The sequence below is a fragment of the Anser brachyrhynchus genome (assembly GCF_964034855.1).
Source record: "Anser brachyrhynchus genome assembly, chromosome: 23".
NCBI classification, from domain to species: Eukaryota; Metazoa; Chordata; class Aves; order Anseriformes; family Anatidae; genus Anser; species Anser brachyrhynchus.
The window spans coordinates 3,604,006-3,627,579 of NC_137716.1; the positions used below are offsets into that span (position 1 = coordinate 3,604,006).

A 23,574-nucleotide genomic window follows, 5' to 3' on the forward strand; every position below is an offset into this window, starting at 1 on the left:
TTGAATGCAAGAGCTGTTTATTAATATTTTATTGATGACAAACAGGTTTAAAACAAACTGAGACAAAATCAAAAAAGAGTAACACCGTGCTAGCACTGATGTCTGGATTTATAAAACTCAGAATAACTGCTACAAAGGAAAAAAACAGCACAAAGCAGAGGCAGGCATTCTCATCAGTGAAATAAATGGGGTGAGGGGAGAGGAGGGGGTTACATTACTCAATGGATTGCATTGCACAGAGGGTTACAGCTTAAACCTATCTGAAAAGTCTATGCAACTACGCAGCCTACAGAAGGAAAAAAAATTAAAAAGCCCTTCGGCAATGTTAATAAATAAAACAGTCCATCTTACAAGGAAGGAAGGTGGCCTGTGTCTCCATTCTTTCACATTTTAGAAGTCTAAACGCTGGAGGCTTTTTATGAGAAAAGAATGGTTTTCGTTTCTGGAAAGTTTAGTTTATTTTGCAGTTCTCGAACTACGTTCGCTGCAGGACCGAACAAAAATTTTGAACACCTGTTCCATTTTATGTGCACACTACTCACGGTTTGTGGGTATGCTACACCAGGTCTGTACTGGGGGAGAGACACTCTTGAAAAACTACAGCAAATACAGGTTATGAAAGCGGGTCAACACTCTACAGAAAGGACAGTAATGAAAGGGCTTTCCCCCCAGTTACAAAAAGTGGGTTTTACATCATTTAAGTACATTCATATGAGAGGTATTTTGAGTTCCCCCAAAAAAAGACTAGAAACACTTGGAGCCCTTTGAGTATAAAGCTAACTTAATTCAAACTTTAAAAACACCTAGGTTAGTGAATCACACTCTACTGATGTTTGCCAATTAGGAGGTAGAGGTTAGTCTAATTTAGGGATCCAATAAAAATGGGTCTGTAGGAATTTCAATTCTCTGCGCTGTTTCTAAAAAGGTTTAGACACAAATAAAATGCTCCCAGTGTTCCCATATGACTTATTTAAGACATGGGTACAACTTAGAAATTGGATGGCTTCTCTTATGTGCTGTTTTCAGTTTTGACTTCCAGCTATTTCTCAAGCCAGCACTGATGGCACAGCCGTGTGCGCTACCTGAAAAATAGGCTCCGGGTTTGTTTTTCAACACCTGAATCTTTCAGCTATATCTGCATTAATCACCGAAGAAGCCACACAAAAGCCTAACCCATTATCTCTAATTATACCCATCTATCAGAGGCCACCTTCCAACAACTGCCTGCTTTGTCCATTTTTCCAACCTGCTTCGGTAACATTGTAGAGTCTTTACTTCAGAACCAATATAATCCCCAGTTTCCACTACTTCTTCCCCACATCTGAGGGAGCGAGTAAAGCAGGCCTGTTAGCATCTTTTCCTCCAGGGCCGAAGGGCACAGGAACCCATCCCCTTTCAAGCGCAAAGTTCATCTTACAGAAAGGCTTGTTTTTCACAGAGTAGAGTCCAGACAGTAGCCAATTAAAGCATACAGAAAACACTTTGAAACCCTCCTCCTGCTCGAGCGCGCAGGCTCCTTCCACTCTAACTGCTATCCAATGTAGGAAGAAGAGGCTGATTGCTGCAACTTTAAATCACACTGAAAGTTCTCAAGGTTGGTGCTCTAATTTAGTTTTAAACTTTTTGTAAGCTTCTCAGAACAAGGATCTCCCAGGTCCACCACTAAGATATTCAGAGACAAACTTCTAAAAATTCAGTGCTCCTTTGAAAGCATCTCTTTAAAACCACCTTGTCACGAAAGACCCGTTCAGAATGTGGGCGACACGATGACACTAGGATTTCAGAGCCAGTGTTGGACAACAAAACCTCCATCTCAGAGTTGAGCATCAGCTATGTTCCGCTGGATTTCTGCTTGGCTTGCTGTCACTTAGGTCAGGAACTCTCTCAGATACTCTGCTTCTAAAATGTAAACAGTTACTGCTAAAATATAGTACCCCTTTAAAATGAGAACAACTCTGAGATGAGGGTTTTCCTCTCCCCGTCTGCTCTGAAAAGTAATGCCCTGCTCGCAAAGAGAAGTATGGAATGAAGTGAAACCTGCTTAAGGCCCTTCTCTCGAGCTTGGTTGACTGGGGGAGCAGGGACTCAGCTGACCACTCATTTCAGGGTGAGTTGCCTTCCCAGTGAGGCGCCAGCCAGTCCTTCGGTGCTCTCTCTCCTCTCCGGTCAGTCTCCTTGTCTCAGTGAGCTAGCAGTGGGCTCTCTCGCGCGCGCTCCTTTCTCTCTCTCTCCTCTCCGTTGGTTGGTTTCTTTCTCCTGTTGCTCTCACACAGTGGTGCTTCAGTTTTAGCAGTGGAAAACAGGTATCCATTTTATTTTATTTTTTTTATTACCCAGAATAAAATGCTGATGAACTAAGCTCCACACAAGCTTAGCTCTTCTTCCTCAACCTGAAAGCAAGAAAGCAAAACAACAGTTGCATGACAGATGCCACGAGACAAACACTGCTTTCATGAGCATAAATCAGGGAGTAAGAAGCAGAGGAGTGAACCTCGAGTGCCTTACACTCTAATACTGTGACAGTCCCGTCACTCCGCCATGTTGATATGCACGTTCACCCTGGTAAGTAGAGTCCTGTGACAGCGCCACGTCAATCTGAGATTTAAACTCATCACCAAGGTAACTGTCCTGAAAATGAGAGTGTTTGTTAAGCCTCTAACTCATCATCAAGCTCAAGTGCTCCCCTACACAGCAGGGTATCTGGCAGCCAACATTAAAGGAAGTCTGAGATTTGTTCTTTTTCTTTGCTTTTTAAAGTTGACCCCGTTTTGCTGCAGAATTACTACAAAGAGTTTCTGCAGTAGCGAGCTGTTGAACAAGCTAGCAGTTCAAAGTTAAGGCTCAAGCTGAAATTATATATGCAGCACGTCATTCTTCTGCCCAAGTATATGTAGGAAGTCCACTGAGTGGAGGGGGTATGAAATGGTGTGGCTGAGTCACTGAAAACGTTTTAGCTCCCACTTTCCTCAATTCTAGGAAACGAGGATGTGCGCGCACACACACCACTGACATAAAACCCAGGAGAAAGGGCAGACTATGCATCAAATTCTGCTTACCTGTGATAATTCTGGTTGGGAGAGCCCAGGCTGACTCATCTGTGATGGCTGACTCATGGAGATATACCCCTGAGTCAGTGGACCCTGGGAGAAAGGCTGGGACACCACATCTTGGCTCGCTTGACTATTTGGAAGGTTTGACTGACTAGTTCCAGGAATCCCAAAACGATTTTTCTGGCGCCCACCACGACCAGTCTTTCCTTTTGGCGCCCCACGTCCTGGAAAAGCATTTATCCCGACCAAGAGTGAGAAGTTTCGCAGACACAAGAGTGTGAGAATTAACTGTTCTATAAAGTCTTGATGACTCACAAGAGGCAACACTTTATACGTACTCGGTGTAGTAGGTGCAGAGAAATCAATACAACTGAGATTTAGCAATAAATCACATCGCCTATTCTCACAAGAGTAACAGAAAACATTATCCCACTTCACACCTAAAACGTGGCTTTTGCACCGTTTCATCCTTGCCCCCTGTACCTGCAGCTGGTCCGTTAGCCTGGCCAAAGTATCCCGGTGGTGGCATCGGTGGCATCACGAGGTTGAAAGGGATAGGAATGTTCATAGCAGTGACGTGGCTGGGGCCGGCGCTAATCATCCCGATCTGGTCGTGGGTTTGGAAGTACATGTTGGATGGGCGCCCTGGGGAGGGGAGGAAAAGCCACAATGATTTCAAGCATCCTGAATGGGTCGGTAGTGGCTCTTCCAACACTTCCATGTTTGAAGTAAGATATCTTACGTCACAAACTGATTTATAAAATCTGCAAGGGTGTTAAGTTTTGACAGCTTCTTTACCTTGACTGCTCCGGTCATAGACAGATCCTGGAATAATAGCTTCACGTGCATCATACATGGCAGTAGTCATGAAACGGGCACCCTGAAAGCATGACAGCAGTTAGACAAAGCTTTTGCACAGACAACTTTGCACTGCAACTTCTGCAAGTTATTTCGAGTAAGAATTCAGTAGAAACTCCACAGTGTTTATCTAGTATACGTTATCTGAGGAAAGCTATTTCTAATACATGGAAAACATCCAACTTTTACTTCAACCACATGGTGACAACTAGAAAGAATGACTTTACAGACAGCCTATTTAAAACTGAAATATTTGATGAATTTTCAAGTCTATTTTGAGGTTCTGATAAAAGTTCCCTTGATCTATTTCTACCACTGTCTTTGTGATGGCTGTCAAGCTTCTTTTCCCCCTTCCCCAAAACAACTACTTATATTAAATAACTAAGATAATTCTCAGCTTAGCAGCACTGTACCTAAGGACTTTCAAGAACGCCTGCCTGATGAGCTTGTTATTTCTACGCACAAGGATTATTTGATGTTCTATGCACCTCAGAAGTTACCCCAAAACAAAATTTTGCAGAGAATAAAGACAAAAACACCAAAAAGGCCTTTTCTACAACTGTTCAACTTAAACTGCAGCTTACTTGGCCACAGTCCATTAACAACACAACAAAAATGGAAAGATGTGGGTGTGCGAGGGTATGCAGGTGACTGTTCATTCCATCCACAATTGATCGATCAACCCCCAATTGCATCATGCCACAGACATCCGAGAGAGAGAGGTAAACTTACTGGGTTGATAGTATTGACGAGTTTTCGGGGCTTGCTGAACTGCATAAGGCTTTCCCGGAGGTTATTCAGTGGTCCCTCCACTAGAACTTTCTGCTCCTTGTAATAATTCAGCAGGTGATTCCAAAGTGGTTGTTTGGACAGCGCTTTTGGGTTCCCAACAATAATTACTCCATACCTACAAAACAGCAGACAAACACAGAAACTAAGATAAGCCATAACCTAAGACTAGCCATGCCATAACCAGGTTGGAACAGCAGTAAATCAAGGCACCTTAAAGAAGCCCACGATGGTAGGTGTAGGAGACCCTGATGTAACCATTTTGTTTACAGCAGAAGACTTTTGTAGTATGACAAAACACTTGAAAGGAGATTGCTGCAGCCAATTTCTCAATAATCACAAGCTTCCTTTTGCAGGCTTGCCAAACATGTCAAAGTGCTCAACCAACCACATTACACTGCTTTAGAACTCTTCAGACACCAAAGAAGCCAACCAAGGCAGCGTTGACTTCACACAAGCTACTCCTCTCAAACCCATTTTAAGAAAAGCAAAATGGTAAAAATGGTTGCTGAGAGGGATAAAGAACTAGTTGAAGGGAAGATTTCTGTCCTGCAGATAAAGAGGAAGAATGTGCTGGTTTCTACAGATTATCAATACCAAACGGGAACCTGTTAAATTGAGAGTGCTCTACGAGAAAGGGGGAATCATCCACAGCTTCCTTAAAGCAGCTGGGGTGGGGAATGGGCCTGCCACCCGCAAAACACAGATCTTTTGTTAGCCTGTCTATAAAATAGGCAAAATTTGTCCAATGTTACTTTACCTTGCTCTTGTTAGAGCCACATTAAGACGCCTGGGGTCATTCAGAAATCCTATTCCTTGGTGTTCGTTGGCCCTCACACAAGAAAGGATAATAAAGTCCTTCTCTCTTCCTTGGAAGGCATCCACACTCGCAATTTCTACTTCCTGAAACAGAGGAAAACACGTAAATCACAGAAGCACAGTGCCTAACAGTTGTACTACCAACAGGTATTACAAAATGTGTTGGCTGCACACTAACAGTTCCCATCATTTGGGGAAAAATGTTTTTTTCCTCATGCTGATGATTTGATAATTCCACTGGTCACTAAATAGTTTCCCTAAAAGAGAACAGACAGTCTTAAGTTTAGGGCAAATTACTTTTATGTTTGTAAGCTTTATAGCTTTACAGTTCTCATATTTCCCCCCAGCTGGCATTTGCACTACAGAAAGCATCCCTTTTCTAGCTATGTTGCCAGAATCTGCCTGTTCCAAAACCTCGTAGTAATACAGCTCCAGATTAGCACTGCTGCTCCCAGCTATTAAGAAACCTGAAGAAGAGGGACAGATCATTCCTGGCAGGAGCAGAAGTATTTCCACCAACTTTTCCTTCAGTGAAAACACTGCCCAAATTTTCAATATTGCAAAACAGACTATATTAAACGTACAACCGTCTTGTTTGTAGCAACAAGTTTTAGTGTTTGGTAGATGAGGTGCACTGATGGGAGGACGTATTCCTAAGCAAATAAATAATATGACCACCAGAATTTATGGAGCTTGGTTTCCTGCATGTCACTTGGTTTGAGATGCTTTTATCTAAGAGACAAACTGACTAAAACTTTTCCACAGCCCAAGCAGCAATGACCTTTCCCTTTTGTGCCTCAATGAGTCCTCAAGGGACGGACTTGTTGAAGCTTTCCTTTCAACAGAACTTAACAGGGCTTCCTCCTTTATCTGGCAAACTGTTCCTCTGAAACTTACCGGCATCTGCTGCCTGCTAAACTACTTTCCCTTGGTCTAATTTAACTAAGATCAACTAAAATGCTCAGAAGTTACTAAAAAATAAGTAGACTGGTGCCTAAGAAGCCAGACTAAAAATGAGAATTTCATATCTGACTTTTCTGCATCCAAAGATTCTCTTGTTTGTCTAATGACTCCATACCTGGTAGAGTTTTGTATGCAAGGAACCACTGAATTGCATGTACTGCACCAGATAGGATCGTTGACCTTCATAAGGAGTAATAATGCCAATCTGATCCGGTTTGGCACCAGCTTTCAATAGCTTTGTAGTTATCTTCTCTACATTGGCAGCTTCAGTCCTACAAAAAAAAGGATTCATTTATCTAAGGAAAATCAAGACATTAGGTCTAACTATTTTCAACTAATGTGTTTAGAAAACTTGAACATGTATGCTATGCTAGCCTTTTGTTAGAAAGGCTACTTATGTCTCAGAACTACACAACTAGGCTTCCTGGAATAGCAAAACTCGGGTAGGCCACCACTCTGAAACATAACTTTTCTGCAGAGTTAAATGTACATGTGTACTTTGAGATCATTAAAATGTTCCAGCCTGCCGTACAAACAGATCCTTCAGTTGCTTTATCTTAAAGTTTTAAATATAGAATGTTTTTAATGCCAATGTCCCTGTCAGCCAACTATTGTGCCATTTGTTTGTGCACAATCTGGCTTGCTGCGTTCAGTAGTCTTGCACATGCTGTTCGTGAAACTGACTGAGATTAAAAATATCACAGTAGATATTTTTTGCAAGTTGGTCTGGTTTTCCTTCCAGGCACACGAACGAATGCTTACAACCCAAAGAAACAAAGTGTTTTAAGCTCGCTGTTCGAAAAAGGTTGGAACATACAGAAAAAAGGGATAAGAAAATGAAATTCCCATCTCTCCACCCTTCTCTTGTGCTACCTTATTCCCTTCCATAATCTACAAGTTAGGCATCAGCTTCTGGAGTTATTGGAATTCAGGCATTGAAAGGGGACCGGACCAACATTTCCTGTTGCAAATGCAGTCAGTTTACTTCCTGGCCAAAATTCATCCCACTTGCATTAGGCATTAACTGCCCCATGCTCCTTATACTATCAGTGAGGGAAAACACGTACCTCTGGAGAACAATCCAAACCCACTTAAGATCTGAACTGCTCCCACTGGAGCCGCCTTTCTCTATTCATTTACTATAAAGGGAGCCTAGAGCAAATCAACTCTAAAAGGCAGGCAACCCAGCCAACCTGCACTATCCTTGATGACAGCTTTTATTAAAAAGCACACAAGCAATTTTAATCATAGTTGTTAACAGGAAGCAGCATTTTATTAATTTAGGAGGAGTGCAGAATACAACAATCAATAGCACTGGAGTACTGTATTGTGTGCTGGGATATATTTGACAGCTACAGGCTGGCTAGTTTAAAATAGAGGTGCCACTTCCATGGAAACATGTAACTTCATCTAAAACATAAGCCTTTATTTAGGTGTTTTGCCTTTATTTACGTGGCAACGTACCAGAAGTTCTGGTTAATGTAAAATACTACAAAGTCTCTGCAACAAAGTCCATAAGATAGAGAAATGCTTATATATTTGGTTTGGAACCGTATATTCTACTTCCCTTTGACTTCATTAATTGTTACTCATTTACAATCTCCCTTACACTTGAAATACTTGGGACAAAGTATTTTTAAGTAAGTTTATATCTCAGTGTTGACTTTTACCTGTTTAAGTAAGAGGTGCCCGAGCTAGCAATTTCTTCCTGTCCTTGCGTAACATAGAAAAACATGGGCTTATCTGGCTGCGGCCACTGGAAATCAAATCCTTTTTTCACACGGTCAGCTGAAAAGCACCAAAGTAGTAAAAAGTTAGCACTGCTTTACTAGAAAGAACACTCTTAAATCAAAGCATCTTCAAGACTCAAAAATGTAAGTGCAGTGGCAATTCCCTCTCTAAGAGAATGCGTTTAAAAACTCATCTAGATGAAAGAATCTTTCCTTTGATCCTTAATGACTTGAAGAGAAAATCTCTGCAGGAGTGCCACTCTCACTCACCTGCAGTAACACCATTCTGGAGTGAACCCTCATAGAAGATATTGGATGGAAAAGCACTAAGTGCAGGATGCATGCGATACTGCACTTGCAGGCGAATCGGGCGAATCCCCAGCACCACGAGCCTCTCAAAGAGAGACTGAGATAGGCCAGCCTTCGCAGCTTTTTTACACATCACAACAGGACCAAGCTGGCAGTGGTCACCTACAAGAATAAGCTGTGGAAAAGAAAAATGTCATCAGTGGCAAAAATGTAGATATCTAAGTTTATATTTTCTGAAACCTGCCCAATAGCTAGAAGCGACAGAAATGGCCATCTCTAAAATACATTTGGAACTAATCAGTCTGACTTGTAATTAGATTCACATTTAATTTAAGGCTTATAAACCTCTAGTGTCAACTAACTATTCAGCCATACTACTGAACATTTTAGAATAAAGTCTTGTTCAGTCTCCAGATTGTTTCAACAAGACCAATATGTTCTAGACAAAGATTTTGCCACAGAAATAGATGTAACTAATATAACTAGCGCAATATAAAAGTCACTTACAGACAACAGTATTCAAGAGTCTTCCCTGAGAGGGTTGGATTTTGTAAGCCTACATGCCTAAACTGTAAGCGTAGTCTTCACCTATTTAAAAAAACCAATTTTCTTTAATGAAATCCAGTGGCTCCTACCTGTTTTGCTCCCAGGACAACCGGCACCATGCACTCTGGCTCAGTAGCCTGGGTGCTTTCATCAATCAGAATGGAGCGGAACTGCATCTTTGCAAGCCTTGGATCACCAGCTCCCACACAAGTGCAACAGATCACATCTGCATTCTGAGACAGAAATGCAACTTAAATTAACCAACTAGGATATCAACAGATAATTCTTCCCCATGGAATAGTACTTAAAAGGAACCTCCCAAGAAGTTACATTGTACTCTGGTCTCCACCAACAAATTGCAGCTAAAATTCCAGTGGGAAAAGGCAGAAGTATAAACTACTAGATCTGATGGAACTTTACCATAAGTAATTCACGTTCTGCTGTTCGTTTTAGTGCACGGTAGCGCTTCTCATCAGCAGATGACAGTTCTCCAGTTTCATCTTTAAGCTGCTGCAGTTTCTGAAGCTCTGGCATGCTGCAAAAACAGGAATTTTGCTTTATAGCCTAATTAAAATCAACTTAGGATTACAGTGCAACATTTTAGATTTTGACATACCACTTCTTGCAGCACTACACAAGCTCACAATGAAGTCCTTTATATATTGCCACAGAAACCAAACAATTATTTTCAAATTAAAAGTGACACGTGTACAGAACCAGAAGTTATCACATCAGGGAAACATTGTCACTGTTACAGTTAAACAACTGTGTCCCTCACAACACTTGAGCTTGTGATTTTTGTTTGTTTTTGCTTTTTTTTGTTGTTTCTTCTCCTCTGTCCCCAACAATTCCTTACCTATCCATGTTTCTGATCTGGTTATGCAATGCCAAGAAGGACACAGGAGAGTCAATTGCCTCACGACTTTTAGCACACAGACGAACCACCTTCAGTCCAGTTTGATGAATCTTCTCAGTCAACTGATCTACAGCTATATTACTCGGAGCACAGACTAACACAGGCCTTGAAAAAATAAGCAAAAAAATAAGTCTCAGCGAGCTATGAACTTTTTCCTGTTAGACTTGCAACAGGAATCAGAACTGTTACTATGCATGTCCCCTAAAAATAAGCTACTGAAGAATTATCTTCTGAAATAAGCCCAAATCTAACCAGAATAATACCTTTCTACAAAATCATTTCGGTTCAGTACAAATGATCTTAATGTTTAAAAATGCAATCTGATTCTTTGGACCATTAAAGATGTAACCACATACATAAAGATTTAAAGAGAAGTTCTTACCCATTGCCCTGTCTAGCCAGATGATAGACGATTGTAGCTGATGTCACTGTTTTTCCGGTACCAGGGGGACCCTGAATAAGGCTCAGAGGACGCTGCAGGACAGTCTTCACAGCATAAACCTATAGAATTTTAATGCTATTTAGCATTCCATGCACATGAAGTTACAAAATTGTTCAACATTTATTCATAAATCCTTTGTCATATTCTTTGCATGTAGTAAAAAAAGGGAGATGAAGTTACCTGAGAATGGTTGAGATCAGGAAGTCCTTGTGCTGTAAAGCGCTTTGGCAACTGACATTTAATAATTACATCTTCTACCTCATGCCCTAACAGTTTGTGATAGATGTACCCTGACACTGAAGTCTCATCCACAGCAAATGTTTTCAAAGCACTCTGCATTCTGAAATGAGGGAAGAACAGAAAAAAAAGTCAGTATGACCTCATATGTACCTATCTACAAGTGTCCAACACAAAGGTTAATCTGCCATCAGGCTGAAATTAAAATACACACCCTGGAAAAAGACGACAATGCAAAGAATTTCCTAACAGAATTAAGAGGCAAAAATTAGATTCCAAGAACACAGATTTTTTTTTCTCCTAACATGTGTGGTACAAAATATAACCAGAAAGATCTGCAGAGAAACCAGCCTTTGACAGAGTTTGCAATAGAGAGCTTCAGTGCAAAATCTGAAGAGAAGTTGTACTCAGTACATCTCTTCCAGGAAAATAAACTCCTATCTTATAAAATGCAGTACAGACATGTCTCAAGTCTACTGATGCCACAGCTGATTCAATTGCCTTGAGATTTCAGCTACTTAAAATGATTCAAAGTTTAGGAGAGCAATTAAAACAGAGAGCACTTCATGACAGCGTTTAACAAGCTGAACTGCAAAACAGTTTTTCTTAAATTCCAAATGTTACTAAACATGAGAATAATTCTTCCCACTTAGTTTTCTTGATGTATTTGCAACAAACCGTCGGTTCAAAATGAGAAACACTGACAATATACACCTACTGTTTCCATTATCTGCCAAGTTTAAGTGCTTTCTCAATACCTGTCAAATGAAGTAGATTTCCATACAAAATCCACTTGGAAGTTATGAGTAACTTCCACAGGGGCTCCAACGCTGCTCCTCAGCTCAATGGCTATCTCATCACCATAATCTGTAGAACCTCGTTAAGTAGTAATCTATAGCAAAAATTTGAATTTTATTTTTCCCGATTTTGATTTTTTTTTTTTTTTTAAATCAGATGCCCACTACAGAAACTGCAATGGTTTCAAAATTACTTTTGTATACAATTTAGTGGTTTCCTGGAGAGACTTCAGCCTTCCATTAAGCCTCCCTAAAGGCACATTAAGTAAAGGATACTATCAGGAACTTTGATAACATGACCAATTCCTTTCCATAAAGGGGCCAGGTCTCCTTTATACCTCAAGCAGATCTCATCTCCTTGCATTAGACGCATATCTACAAAGGAAGGAAAAAATGTTCTCAGAATATTCAATAATGAACAACCACCTTCAACACAGAAAACCTACAGGGATATCTTATATGCCAGGCCACGTATCACAGTTCTTTAAACACTGATGTTATTTACCCAGCATAAAAACAGGCAAAACACACAGTCGAGATGTCATTACCTGAATCAGTCTTTGGCAAAGTGAAATAAGCAATTCTTTTCTTGTTCAAGCCCAGGTCCCATCTGACTGTGATGTTATCTTGGGTCTAACGGAAAAGAAAAGGCAATTTATTATGTTCTTAAAGAGTTGTTTACCAGCTACTGCAATCCTCACTGTCCTAATACTTAAAAATACTAGAGAAATACAAAACATGATGTTCCAATGTCACAGAACCAAGTATCTGTATTTATTCTTACCGACTCGGTTCACACCTTCTGAAGAAGTTAATTCTGTTTGATATAAGACTTACGCAGTTAATAATAAGTCAATCACCACTTGTGTTAATCTTTTTAAAACAAAAGCCCCTTATGAAGTGCTTACGTGCCCCCGTATAAAAGAAGTTTGACTGGAAACTGACTGACAGAAAGGTAACTGCATGTTACGATAACATAACAGAAGCTGCCAAGTACCAGTTCTAAGGTAGAAGAATGTGGTTCTGCAGAAGACAAACTTTGAATGCAGAAGAGATGAAGTTCTCAAGTGTTTCAAACTTCTTTAAAACCTCTGTTTGTGTTTTCTCCTTTCCCTTCCCTGACAAAGACACTTATTTCACTCAAGTCTCTTCTCTATTAATAGCGACTAGATGTTTGCTACCAGAGGACTAGTCAGAATTTGCCCTCAAACAGATATAATTTCAAGCGTGTTACCTGAGACTCTTTGAGCTTCTTGTCATAGTCAGCCTCGAGCTTGACTAGAGGACCAAATATATTCTGGTATTGATAAGCATCTTCATATCTGAGTAGGACATGCTGTGGCTCTTCATCAACACCAGGCTTTTCTAAGTCCTCAAGAGTTGCAGATGGATTTTCCTAGAATTGAACATACAAATGGTTTGTTTCAGAGTTTTCAGCACGATCTCCCACTGTAAGCGATAATCCTGCATTTTACTGCTACAGGAAGTTATAAAGGCATAATGACCTGTTAAAGCTACCAAGACATTATGCCATGCTCACCTGCATCCAGTCAAGTTTGATCTGCATTAACAGATGTACAGAAAAAGCTCTCAAAAACCAGTAACTAACTACCAGTTGTCAACTAACTAGTCTTAGCTAGTCATTAAAGCTGAAACAAGTGAAAGACTCGATATGGTGAAATGAAAGTTGCTTTTCCACATTGCCTGACAGTTGAACCTGACAGAACAGAAGAACCTCGGGATGAAACTTTCCTCCTTTAATCTCCTAAATCCTCTGATCAATTTCCAGTTGTGCTGCTTGTGAAACCTGAAAGGTTTGAACCTTGTGTACATTCCCTGCCTTGCACAGTTGCTGAAACAGTCTTGTCCCTACTTTGTAAGGCACAAAACTAGTACTTGGTGAAACATAACTTGTATTTGAAAAGCAGCACGTACCTTCCAAAGTTCTTCCAGTTTGTTAATCTGCTGAGCTGTAATCTGACGTGCTCTCAACTGTTCCTGCTCAGATGGAATCTTCACCAGCCATGAAAGGAAACAGCGATCTTGGATAAGAGGCTGCCACTGTGAACTGTCCCAATTAATATCCTTTAAACTGCTCTGACTTGCACATGGCTGCCTGCACAACCAAAACATTGAAAAAAATTATTAAGTTAGACAAGTGTAAAAAAATCTACCATGTGAAGGATAAGAACATGTTTGTTTTGTTCCTACAAGAACTCCGGTGTCTCAGTTACAAGAAAACCAACACTAGCCTGCTGATCTATTTCATTAGTTCCTGTATTTGCTATTTCAACATTAGGGACGCGAGGTAACATAAGTAGAATTTCTTGTGCATTTCTAGAACTGAAAATTTCAGCATCTAAAATATTTAATATGACACGCTTGGAAAGTCCATTAAGATTATGCACATACTTATCAGAAAACACCTGGATTACTTCCATCTGTTATTTAAACAAATGGGAGAACCTGTTCTGTAAAAACACACCTCCTACTGTCAAATGCATGGCAAGTGACAGCATTTAATAAAAATCCATACAGACAAGACCATGCTTTCTGATACATCCTGTCAAAGAACAGTTTCCAATTTACTCTCATCTTCAAATTATTCTATGAGCTGACAGAAAAACTTGTTCTGCAATTCCGTCACTACTCCACTAGGGCTCCAGAGTAATTTACTGATCTGTTACTTCTCCAGAGCTGAAAACAACAGTTTAACACAGGGGAAAAACACCTGACTTCTTGAAAGTGAGACAGTCCTTAATGGAAGGATTTTTCTATAGAACTAATACGTTTGCCCAGCACAAAAAAAATGTTTCTTTATTGCATTATTTATTTGTATACATTTCGTTAATTCTAGATGCTCATCTAAAGAAAAAATGGTGGCAAATTAGAGTATAAAGCATTTAGGTAGAAAGTGAAAGGCAAGCATTGCCATTTAGAAATAACATGATGCAATAGACTTGATGTAAACACGCCAATAAAGGCATTCTCTCACCTGCACAGCAAAACAACCACAGAGTCTGCCTTAGCTGGAATAAAGCCAAGGAGAAACACGTTACGACATCCGCAGTTATAACATTCCAAGACAGTCTCTCCTAGAGGTCCATCTTTATGGAGAGTCACCTCTTTGCACTTCGCTCTCACAAGATGATTAACAATGTGGCTGAAACCAGAGAAGACATACATTTATATGCAGTTAATAGGAAAACCAGATTTAGCCCTAACTCTACGTAACGTAGCAACTCCATCATTACTAAAAGATAAACAAAATCTATTCATACTTTGGCATACATTTAGTAAGACCTTGCTCTTTTGATCCTGGCAAAGATGAACATTAACAGCTTCAATGGTTTCTCAATGCATGAATACTTTAAAGTGAACATGAAAGAACAGATAATGTGTAAAGTTGTTTGGTTTTTTTAATGTTATTGATGATTGGAAGCAGCTTCCTGAAGCTGCACAGGACAAAAACATCAATTATACTGCTTTGCGAGAACACAGAATGCAGGAAGAAGCAACAAGCTCATGCCACAGAAGTAATTCAAGTTTTGCTGAGATCCAGCTGTATGTTCAGTAGAAAAGCTAGAGGAGGTTGGAGGTTCACATTCAAGTCACAGACTTCAATTATCATGAAAACGTAGAGTCACACCCACTATGCCACTTCAAAACAAACACTTCAGATTTTCAATATCACTTCCATCATTCGGTCACTTACCTGCCAGATGTATTTCCACGCCCATTGCAGAACCACTTCTTGCTGGTGTTGCAGTAAACCACACAGGCAGGGTCATGGATACCACAGTAACTGAGATTAAAATGAGAGGAGAGGAAGTGATTGGGAAATTGCTTATAAGAAAATACAAATACAAGATTTAATCTATCTACTAGTGTGCAAAGTAAGGAGAAATCAAAGTTAGAAAACACGAGAGTTGGTAGAAGTACCAAACATGAGTTAAATTTCTGTTCTGAGTCACAAGTATTTTAACTCTTCCCATCATTATCATTCCTAGACTGCTTTGCTTTGTATTCCTTGAGAGAGGTCAAAGACCTACTGGAAGTGACAGCTGTCAGAGTACACGAGCTCACCAGAGGGCACTATTTTCCTACCAGTAGGTGGCTGTCTCCAAGGAAATCGCTCTCAAAGTCTCCAAATCCTCTAAGCACACACCTTTCACTCCAAGTGCTCCTGCCCTCTGGAAATAATAAGTCTGGGGCAAAGATCAGCCCTTACCTGCAAGCATGCACAGGAAGATCCTTTGTGTAATAGGTATCTTCTTCATCTTCTTCAAAGTTCAGCTCTGCCAGAAGCTGGCTGGTTTTAGCTACGTTATCATCCACCGCTCCGTTCTGCAGAATGCCATCGGGTCCATTAACCTGAAAGACAAGGTCAGTGTTTAAGTTACATAATCAAAACATACTCCAGAACAAAGCCAAGAATGGTAATTCCTACTCCTCTAAGAAAAGACTTGTTTCTAATTTAGGAGAAATTCAGAAGGAAAGAAAAAAGCTGGTACGAGCTTGAAATACATACCAGTTTATATAATCAATACTTGCTTCGTTAGCTCCTTTTATTTAAATGGCAACTGATGAGTAGGAGAAGTTAGTAATAAAAGAAAATTGCTTTTCTGCAGATTACATTTTTCCCTACAGCCCTACGCAATACAAGATTCCATACACTACATACGGAATCAAACAAACATACCTGCATAACACATCAGGTATGAAAATCACTATCGTATTACTTGAAACTTGTTTCAGCTATCATACAACATCCTTTTCTTTTTTAAAAAAAAAAAGAGGTGTCTCTACATAAGTTAACCAAGAAACCCACAAAACTCCATTAAAACTACAAATGCAGCCCAAGTTTTCAAAACACCACACTTGAGAGATCATGTGCTAATACAGCACACGCAGAACAGGTGTGCTCTTTCCACCGCTGATGCACTAACTGCCAGAACCACCAAGTTCTGCGGCATTTGGTGCTGTGTCAGCACGTTTTGCACACCAGGTCTTTGCCATGTTAAAAATAACTCCTTTCTGGCAATACTGAGTACAGTGCTGTTACCACCAGGAAGGAGCAATCGAAAAGTGTGAACGTCACAAAACAGATTTTAGCATGACTAAAGCAGCCGTGGCCCCTTGGGACTCACAGGTGTTCTCGTTTAATTCTTCTGCCATCTTTTGCATCTTGGCAAACCAACAGCCACAGGAAACTTAACATGCTGCTGTCAGGAACCCCCAAGACGGCCAAAGCCCGCACCCCCCCCAAAGCTCTGTTGACTCAGTCACTTGATTCTTGACTTGTATAGCAAGATCGCATTAAAACCTGAGAAGAGGCGAGCACACCATTTACTCCATGTTAACTTTGAGTGAAAAAAGATGGAAAAGTGACCCCAGCAACTACAACAATCAGCACAATATTAACTAAACATTTTGAAAGAGTGCTGAGGGAGGGTTTCCCCACCAGACCAAAACTGTCAGATACATAAAAATCCAGCTGTTTCTGACAAACATTTAAATACTTATTTCATACAGTGTCAACTGGTGTCACCCACGGCATTTCTCTATCAATACTATCAATATCTAAAAGCATTTTAGTAAATCTTTAGCACTTCGACTTCTGGTGCAAGTTGTCAGAGCACTGTTACGAATATCTGATAGGAGATAAGCTGCCCAAATGAGAAGAGCTCTAATCTTTATTAAAATATTTTTTAAGCAGTTGTCTTAGCATTTAAGCTAGCAAGCCAGAACAAGCCTGCTTCGCTGAAAGTCTCATCCAGGTTCCACAAAAACTAGTTTCAGTACTCTAAATTAAAACTTAACAAACAATTGCAAGAGTTGATTTTAAAATAAGTGTGCAATGCTTCACACTCACCCTCAGCAGTAAGGGACCGGACTCAGCGCCACAACCTTTATTTTGTTATCTTAAAAAGAAGCAAGGCGTGTTTATGCTATCTAAACAGTACAATGTTTTATTGATATTACCTCCAAGAATTGGCTTGGGGAAATCTAACAAATGAGCCAAGATGTACACTCAGTAGCATGTGCAAAAGAAGCAGGGGGAGTAAGGAATAAAAAAACTGCAGCAGCATAAGTATAATGAACCCAAACAACTTCATAGCACCTTCACAGCTGTTTCAAGATAAATATCCAGTTTAAATCATGTCGCTATACAAAATATGACCATAACTTATTAACTGATCACAGCACAGGTGGAATTCCAAAGCCACAAGTTAACCTGAATTTATTGCAAGCATGAATACCGGGCACTCACAGGTGCACCTTCTGCCAGTCTCTTCTGAAGAGCCCTAACAGTACTACACACATTAGCTGACAAATGTAATCAGTTTTTCAGAAGCTCTTTTAAAACTTGGATTGCTGAGCAGGCAACATAATTTACAGTTTTCTTTTTGAAGGCAGAAACACAAGAAACTACAGCACCTACAAGCCACCTGTCCTTCCACACAGGTGACCGCTCGTACCCGCAGGAGCATCCAGCGGCCCAGGACGAGGCCTTGGCAGGCACACGACGAGGAAGTGACTCAACTATTGTTCTAAAACCCGCTGCCACGTTAGCCTATGTGCATATTATTAAAAATCTGGCACCGTCGGCTGTTGTATAAGGGCGGGGGGGGGGCTTCTCTATTTTAAACGCGTTGACTGAAACTTCTGGCACAGCACGTTTAACAGCTACATCCAGCGAGCTGCAAACTTCAGCGCTCGCAAACTACCGCCAAGTTGCTCGGCCCTCCTTGGCTCCTTTTCAGCCTCTGAAAGGTTCCTTTTGGCCTCTAACGTACCGGTCAGGAGGCAACAGTGAAGGTCCAGGGAACCGAGCTGCAGACCAGGAACTCAGACGGCACAATTTACGCAACGACTTCTACTGACCACGTCCGTGAGCCCCGGGAGCGGTGGCAGCAGCGTTCCAGCAGCACCGCCGCCGCTCCTCGCGGTGCCTGCGGCTACCGTACCGCAGCGCAGGGCCAACAGGTGAACGCAGCTGGAGCCACGCAGCGCAGCCCTACTTTAAAGCGGGGTACGTCAGGCTGTAGCGAGAACAATGAGAGTTACGTAGGCATTCTGGACTCTTGTTACAAGAGCCCGATCGGTCGTGACAGCACGCTCCAGCGCTGCGCAGTAACCGCAGGGCACCCCGGCACGCTGTCCCAGTTCAAGGCAGTTTTTTTCTCATGCTTTAGAAAAAAAAAATTGGGGGATTTGAATAGATAGCCAACTGGTGGTTGTTTGTAGCTACATTAAAGCTACAGAATATTTACTGCGCCTTATTACCACCTATTATACTTATTTGATCTCTTTCAAAATAAGGAAGTGCGTATTACTGACACCATTCACCCTCGCGATGGCGAAGGATACGCTGCGTGTCCTGGTGGGGACCCGAGCAACAAGGAGGAAGTTGTTCCGCCCAGATAAAAAGGCTCTGGTGGAACTGGCAACTAAATCCTGCCCCCGCCTCCGTCAGCCTCTCACTCAGCTTCGCACACATGAACGCCAGGTGCTGCGCCCGTCAACAGCGCGTGAGCACGTGGCTGCTTCCTAGCATCTTACCCGAGTCCTTGCTGGGAGAGCGAGGAAATAAGGCAGAAACCAGAATTTATCTTGAAATGTGTGGACAAGACAGCTTGTGTTTCATTTTAATCACCTGTTAACAAGGGAAGTTTAGTTTTCTGAGGAGAGAACAACAGTCACTTGCTTCTGAGCTAACCTTTCGCTGCCTTTTGTCAACCGGACGAAAATCTACGCTAACAACATCCTCTAAGGCTACCAAATGTACGTTGGGATAGAAAGCTCCTGTTGCATGGCAATATCAACCACATTTTCTGAAGTTCTGTGCTTTGTCTTGCCCAACTGATCTTTTTAAGTACGAGGACACTAAAAAGGTATCAAAGTGAAAGAGTAAAACGCTACACCTCCAGTGTTTATCAACATGAGATAAAAATATTTATACAAGCATTTTCTGTAATTGCAGTGACAAACTTAAACGAAGCAACAATGCGTGCTTAGTTTAAGTTTCGGGGCCTTAGAAGTAACGTATTTAGTACGTGCCCTGCCAAAAAAACATAATAAGCTTACATTATTGTTCAAGGCAGCAAAGCCGCCCCCCCGGATCTTTAAACATGCTCCGTTTCTGATCTTATCGCTGATGAGACCATTGAAAGGCACAAGTCTGAACAGAGCAAGGGAGCTGGGGTTTGCTGAACTTCGGCGCAGGAGCACACCACACTCAGCATGCTTCCGAGGGTTCTGCTGAAATAGGTGTCCCCCCAGGTGTCCAGAGGGGAAGAGGACCAACAAAACGACCCCAAGAGTTCACAAAGAAACCTAGAAGCACAAAAAGACCACAACGCTTTCCTCCTGCCTGCCGGGAGGGACGGTTACAGACATACTAGCACCTGAATGTGCTCTCCAGATTTTTTTTTCTTCTTTTACTTCAAAGGCTTTTCAAACATGTTTAGACAAAAAAAGACAAATTAATCCACTGGTCTAGTCTTTTAGCTTGCAAGGCTTATTTTGGAGTAGTTTTTCTTCCTCTTCTGGCCAGATATACTCTACTGAGAGTTCTGGAATGATCACAACCATTAAGGCTTTAAAAACACAAAGATTTATTTAAACTATTTTTTAAAATCAATTAACTATACACAAACACTGACTACACACAAACAGATTTTGCTATTTAATGATTTTGATATTTCAACGCTCAAAAGGGGGAAAAAGGCTTGCTTTGCCAAACCCAAATCCTAGCGCTAGAAGTAAACACAAAATAAAACAAACAGCCCCCGGGGTCTCATCTCTAACTCCATTTTATAAACGCTAACCTAGAGCGAGTCACACCACTGTAGCTGCGTCCAGGCTGAACGCTGAGCATTTGCAAGCGTAAGAAAGTCGTTCAGCACGTCCTGGGATAAGGCTAGGAGAGGATAATTCCACCTTCAGCCTTGCCCTGCACACCTGTAGGTTTATCACTGCCTGGGCACACTGACCTGCTTCACGTTTGCTCGTTTCCGCATCATTTACAGATCCCAGTACATCACTTTTTGCAAGGAAAAGGAAAAAAATAACCAAATCCACTCTCAATATTTTTGGTTCAGGATTAACAACTTTTACCTACAGCACTTCAACTCTTCTAAACTCACGCCCTGGAACATGGATAATTTGCAAACGTTTAACTGTTAATACTAGGACTAAATATTTAGCTAGCTGTAAGGGAACTTAACAGCATATTCCATAACCTTTAAAGGTAGATCAGTTTGACTTTATTTTTTGAACATTTTTTTTTTGTAGAGTCAAGTTGTAGGAGAGCGACGAGCAGTATTTTTATTTATAACACTTCCTGGCTTGTGAGTGTACAACCCTAGCTGCCTCTTTCCTTCCATTTCTGTGAACTGTTAAACCCTAAGCACAACCATCACCAGACTACAAGAAAAAAAAAAACACTTTTAAGCGACGAGGAACCGGACCTCTGAGCACGAGTCTGAGGCCGTATCAGCTGTCACTCCCATACAAACCCAAAACAAACCAGCCTAGCAACTATACCGCAGCAAAGGTGGCAGCGTAGGGAGGAAAAAAAATAATAAATTAAAAGCGCACGGTGGTTGGAATCAAGAAGAAAGGCGTTTTTTTTAACGGAGTAGCGCTGAGTTCCCGCAGCATCCAACTTCCCGCGACCAAACGCTGCCTCCGACCGGGTTTTAGAGAGGAAAAGAAACCGAAATCGCCCCCCAGGAGCCTTCGGCACCGCACCGGCGGGCGCCGCCCGGCTGTCAGGAGGCCCGGAGCTCCCCTCCTCCGCCCCGGAGAGCGGCGCTCGGTGCCAGGCCCGGCCTCCAGGGGCCGCTTCCCCTTCTTCTTCCCCGGCCGGGGGCCGAGCTCCGGGCCCCGGGGGCCGCCCAGGGCTTCCCCTCGGCGGCCCCGCCCGCCCCTTCCGGACCCCCCGCCCCCCCCTCCGGTACCGGAGCCGCCCCCGTTGTGTGTGTCCCGTCCCCCCCCCCCCCCGTACTCACCTGCGCCTCGATGGGGCCCGGCGGGCCCTGGGTCGCTCCGGGGGGGCCTTGGCCTTGTCCCGGGCCGGCCTGACCGGGCCCCGGCGGGGTCTGGGTCTGGCTGGGGAGGGTGAAGTCGGTGAACTCGAACTCGGAGCCCTGCGTGTCGGCTCCGAGCAGCTCGGCCTCCTCGGTGTCCAGGAAGGTGAGGGTCTGCGAGCTGGGGCCGTACGCCTCCACGCTCATGGCGGCGGCGGCGAGGAGGAGGAAGAGGAGAAGCGGCGCTTCCCCTCCCCTCCCTCACCTCACCTCAGCCCGGCCTCACCTCACGCAGCCCGGGCCCCGGCGCTACGCCAGCGGCGGGCTCCGCCGCGCGCACCAGGCCGCGCCCGCTCCCAGCGGCCAGCGGAGGGCCCGGGGGCGGCCGAGCCCGGCGGGGGGGGGAAGCGAGGGGACGGCGGGGGGAGCCCGAGCGGAGCCCTGAGGCGGGGGGGACCCGGGAGGAGCCGAGCGGAGCCCAACGGAGCCGAGCGGCCGCTGCCGCCGCTGCCGCGCGCCAAGGCCAGGCCGGGGAGCGGTGACGCGCAGCGCGCGGCCGACGCCAGCACGCCCCGCCCCGCCCCGCTCCGCCGGGGGAGGGGGGACGCGGCGCGCGCGCGCACCTGGGGAGGGCAAGGGGAGGGGGGGGCGGGGCTGCCGCCTGAGGGGGCGCGCGGCACCTGGAGGGAGGGGGCGGGAGGTAAAGGGGGGGGGGGGGGGGGGGCAAAGGGAGGTTGGCGCCAAAGGGAGAGGATGAGGTGTAGGGGGGGAGGGGGCGTGGCCTGATCGGTGATTGACTGCGCTGGCGGCCAATGGGCCCTCGAGTGGAGGTGGGGGGCGGGCTGAGGAGGGCGGGGCGGGATGCGGGGGGGGGGGGGGCGAGCGCCCTGAGGTGGCGGAGGAGCCCTGAGGGGGCGGGGAGGGTTCCCTGAGGGGTTGGGTCACCTGTGGGAGCGGATCGATCGCTCTGAGGAAGCGGATCTATCGCCCCGAGGGAGCGGATCAATCGCCCTGAGGTGGCAGATCACCCTGAGGGAGCGGAGCGATCGCGCTGAGGGAGTGGATCGCCCTGAGGTGGTGAATCAGTTGCCCTGAGGTGGCGGTGGATCATCCTGAGGGGGCAGATCGATCGCCCTGAGGGAGTGGATCACCCTGAGGTGGAGGATCAGTTGCCCTGAGGTGGCAGCAGATCTCCCTGAGGGACTGGATTGCCCTGAGGGAGCGGATCCATCGCCCTGAGGTGGCGGCAGATCGCCCTGAGGGAGCAGAACACTCTGAGGTGGTGGATTGATCATCCTGAGGTGGCAGCACGGCCCTGAGGGAGCAGATCAATCACCCTTAGGTAGCAGATCGCCTTGACGGAGTGGATCAATCACCCTGAGGTGGCAGATTGCCCTGAGGTGGCTGTGGATCGCCCTGAGCTGGCTGCGGATCACCCTGAGGTGGCTGCAGATAGCCCCAAGGGAGTGGATCGCCCTGAGGTGGCGGATCAATCGCCCTGAGGTGGTCAGCATCTTCTCCACGAAGGGCCCCAGGGCGGTTGCAGGGAGGAGAAGGGCTGTGCTGGCTGCCAGCCCTGGCGGAGGCAGCAGCTGCGGGGTGCAAAGCTGGGGGGTGCCCCCCGTGGTGCCACCAGGTTAACGTGAGGGGCCAGGGGCAGGTGTGGTGGCAGCCTGGGGCCTTCATCCCGTCCTTCATCCCGCCTGGAGCTGCTGCTGCGGCCTGCCTCATCCCTGTGTGAAAGGGGTGTGTGGCGTCTGCTACTGGAGGCACGGCCTGGGCAAGGGAGCTCTGCAGGGGTGTTAAGAGTTTCGAGACAGACGTGCTGATTAAGAAGGATTTGGTATTATGGTAATGCCTGCTCCAGCTGTAATACTTACTATGCCTGTGATACCTAATACAACTGTGTGATATTCTGAAGGCTGAATTGGTACAAGATGAGTGGAGTGGGGTGGGCCATGGATGCTCTCTGGAAGACGAAGGACTGGGCTGCGCGGAGATGAGTAGTACATGCTTCAGTCCGTAAATAAACAGCAAGTTTGGGATTTGGGTGCCCTTATTTCAACATTATTAGCACAAGC

At 44.1% G+C, this 23,574-nt stretch overlaps 1 protein-coding gene across 2 annotated transcripts; it reads right to left on the bottom strand.

The window, feature by feature from the left end:
* On the bottom strand, positions 1-22,074 carry UPF1 (UPF1 RNA helicase and ATPase). 2 transcript variants are annotated; one of them, XM_080565963.1, is made up of 24 exons: positions 21,476-22,074; positions 15,688-15,830; positions 15,172-15,261; positions 14,452-14,619; positions 13,392-13,572; positions 12,691-12,852; positions 12,005-12,089; positions 11,733-11,831; positions 11,418-11,535; positions 10,603-10,762; positions 10,363-10,481; positions 9,921-10,085; positions 9,485-9,599; positions 9,154-9,297; positions 8,480-8,693; positions 8,150-8,267; positions 6,595-6,751; positions 5,458-5,600; positions 4,641-4,815; positions 3,849-3,930; positions 3,534-3,695; positions 3,057-3,274; positions 2,506-2,628; positions 1-2,390 (listed from the first exon to the last, which is right to left on the bottom strand). In XM_080565963.1, exons 1-23 carry the CDS (start codon positions 21,698-21,700, stop codon positions 2,509-2,511), a joined length of 3,363 nt encoding a protein of 1,120 aa, XP_080422089.1. In that variant the 5' UTR covers positions 21,701-22,074; the 3' UTR covers positions 1-2,390; positions 2,506-2,508. The 2 variants fall into 2 exon arrangements, with proteins under 2 accessions (XP_080422089.1, XP_080422090.1); XM_080565964.1 differs by having other exon boundaries at positions 11,418-11,526; positions 21,476-22,073.
* Between the last annotated feature and the right edge of the window lie 1,500 nt (positions 22,075-23,574).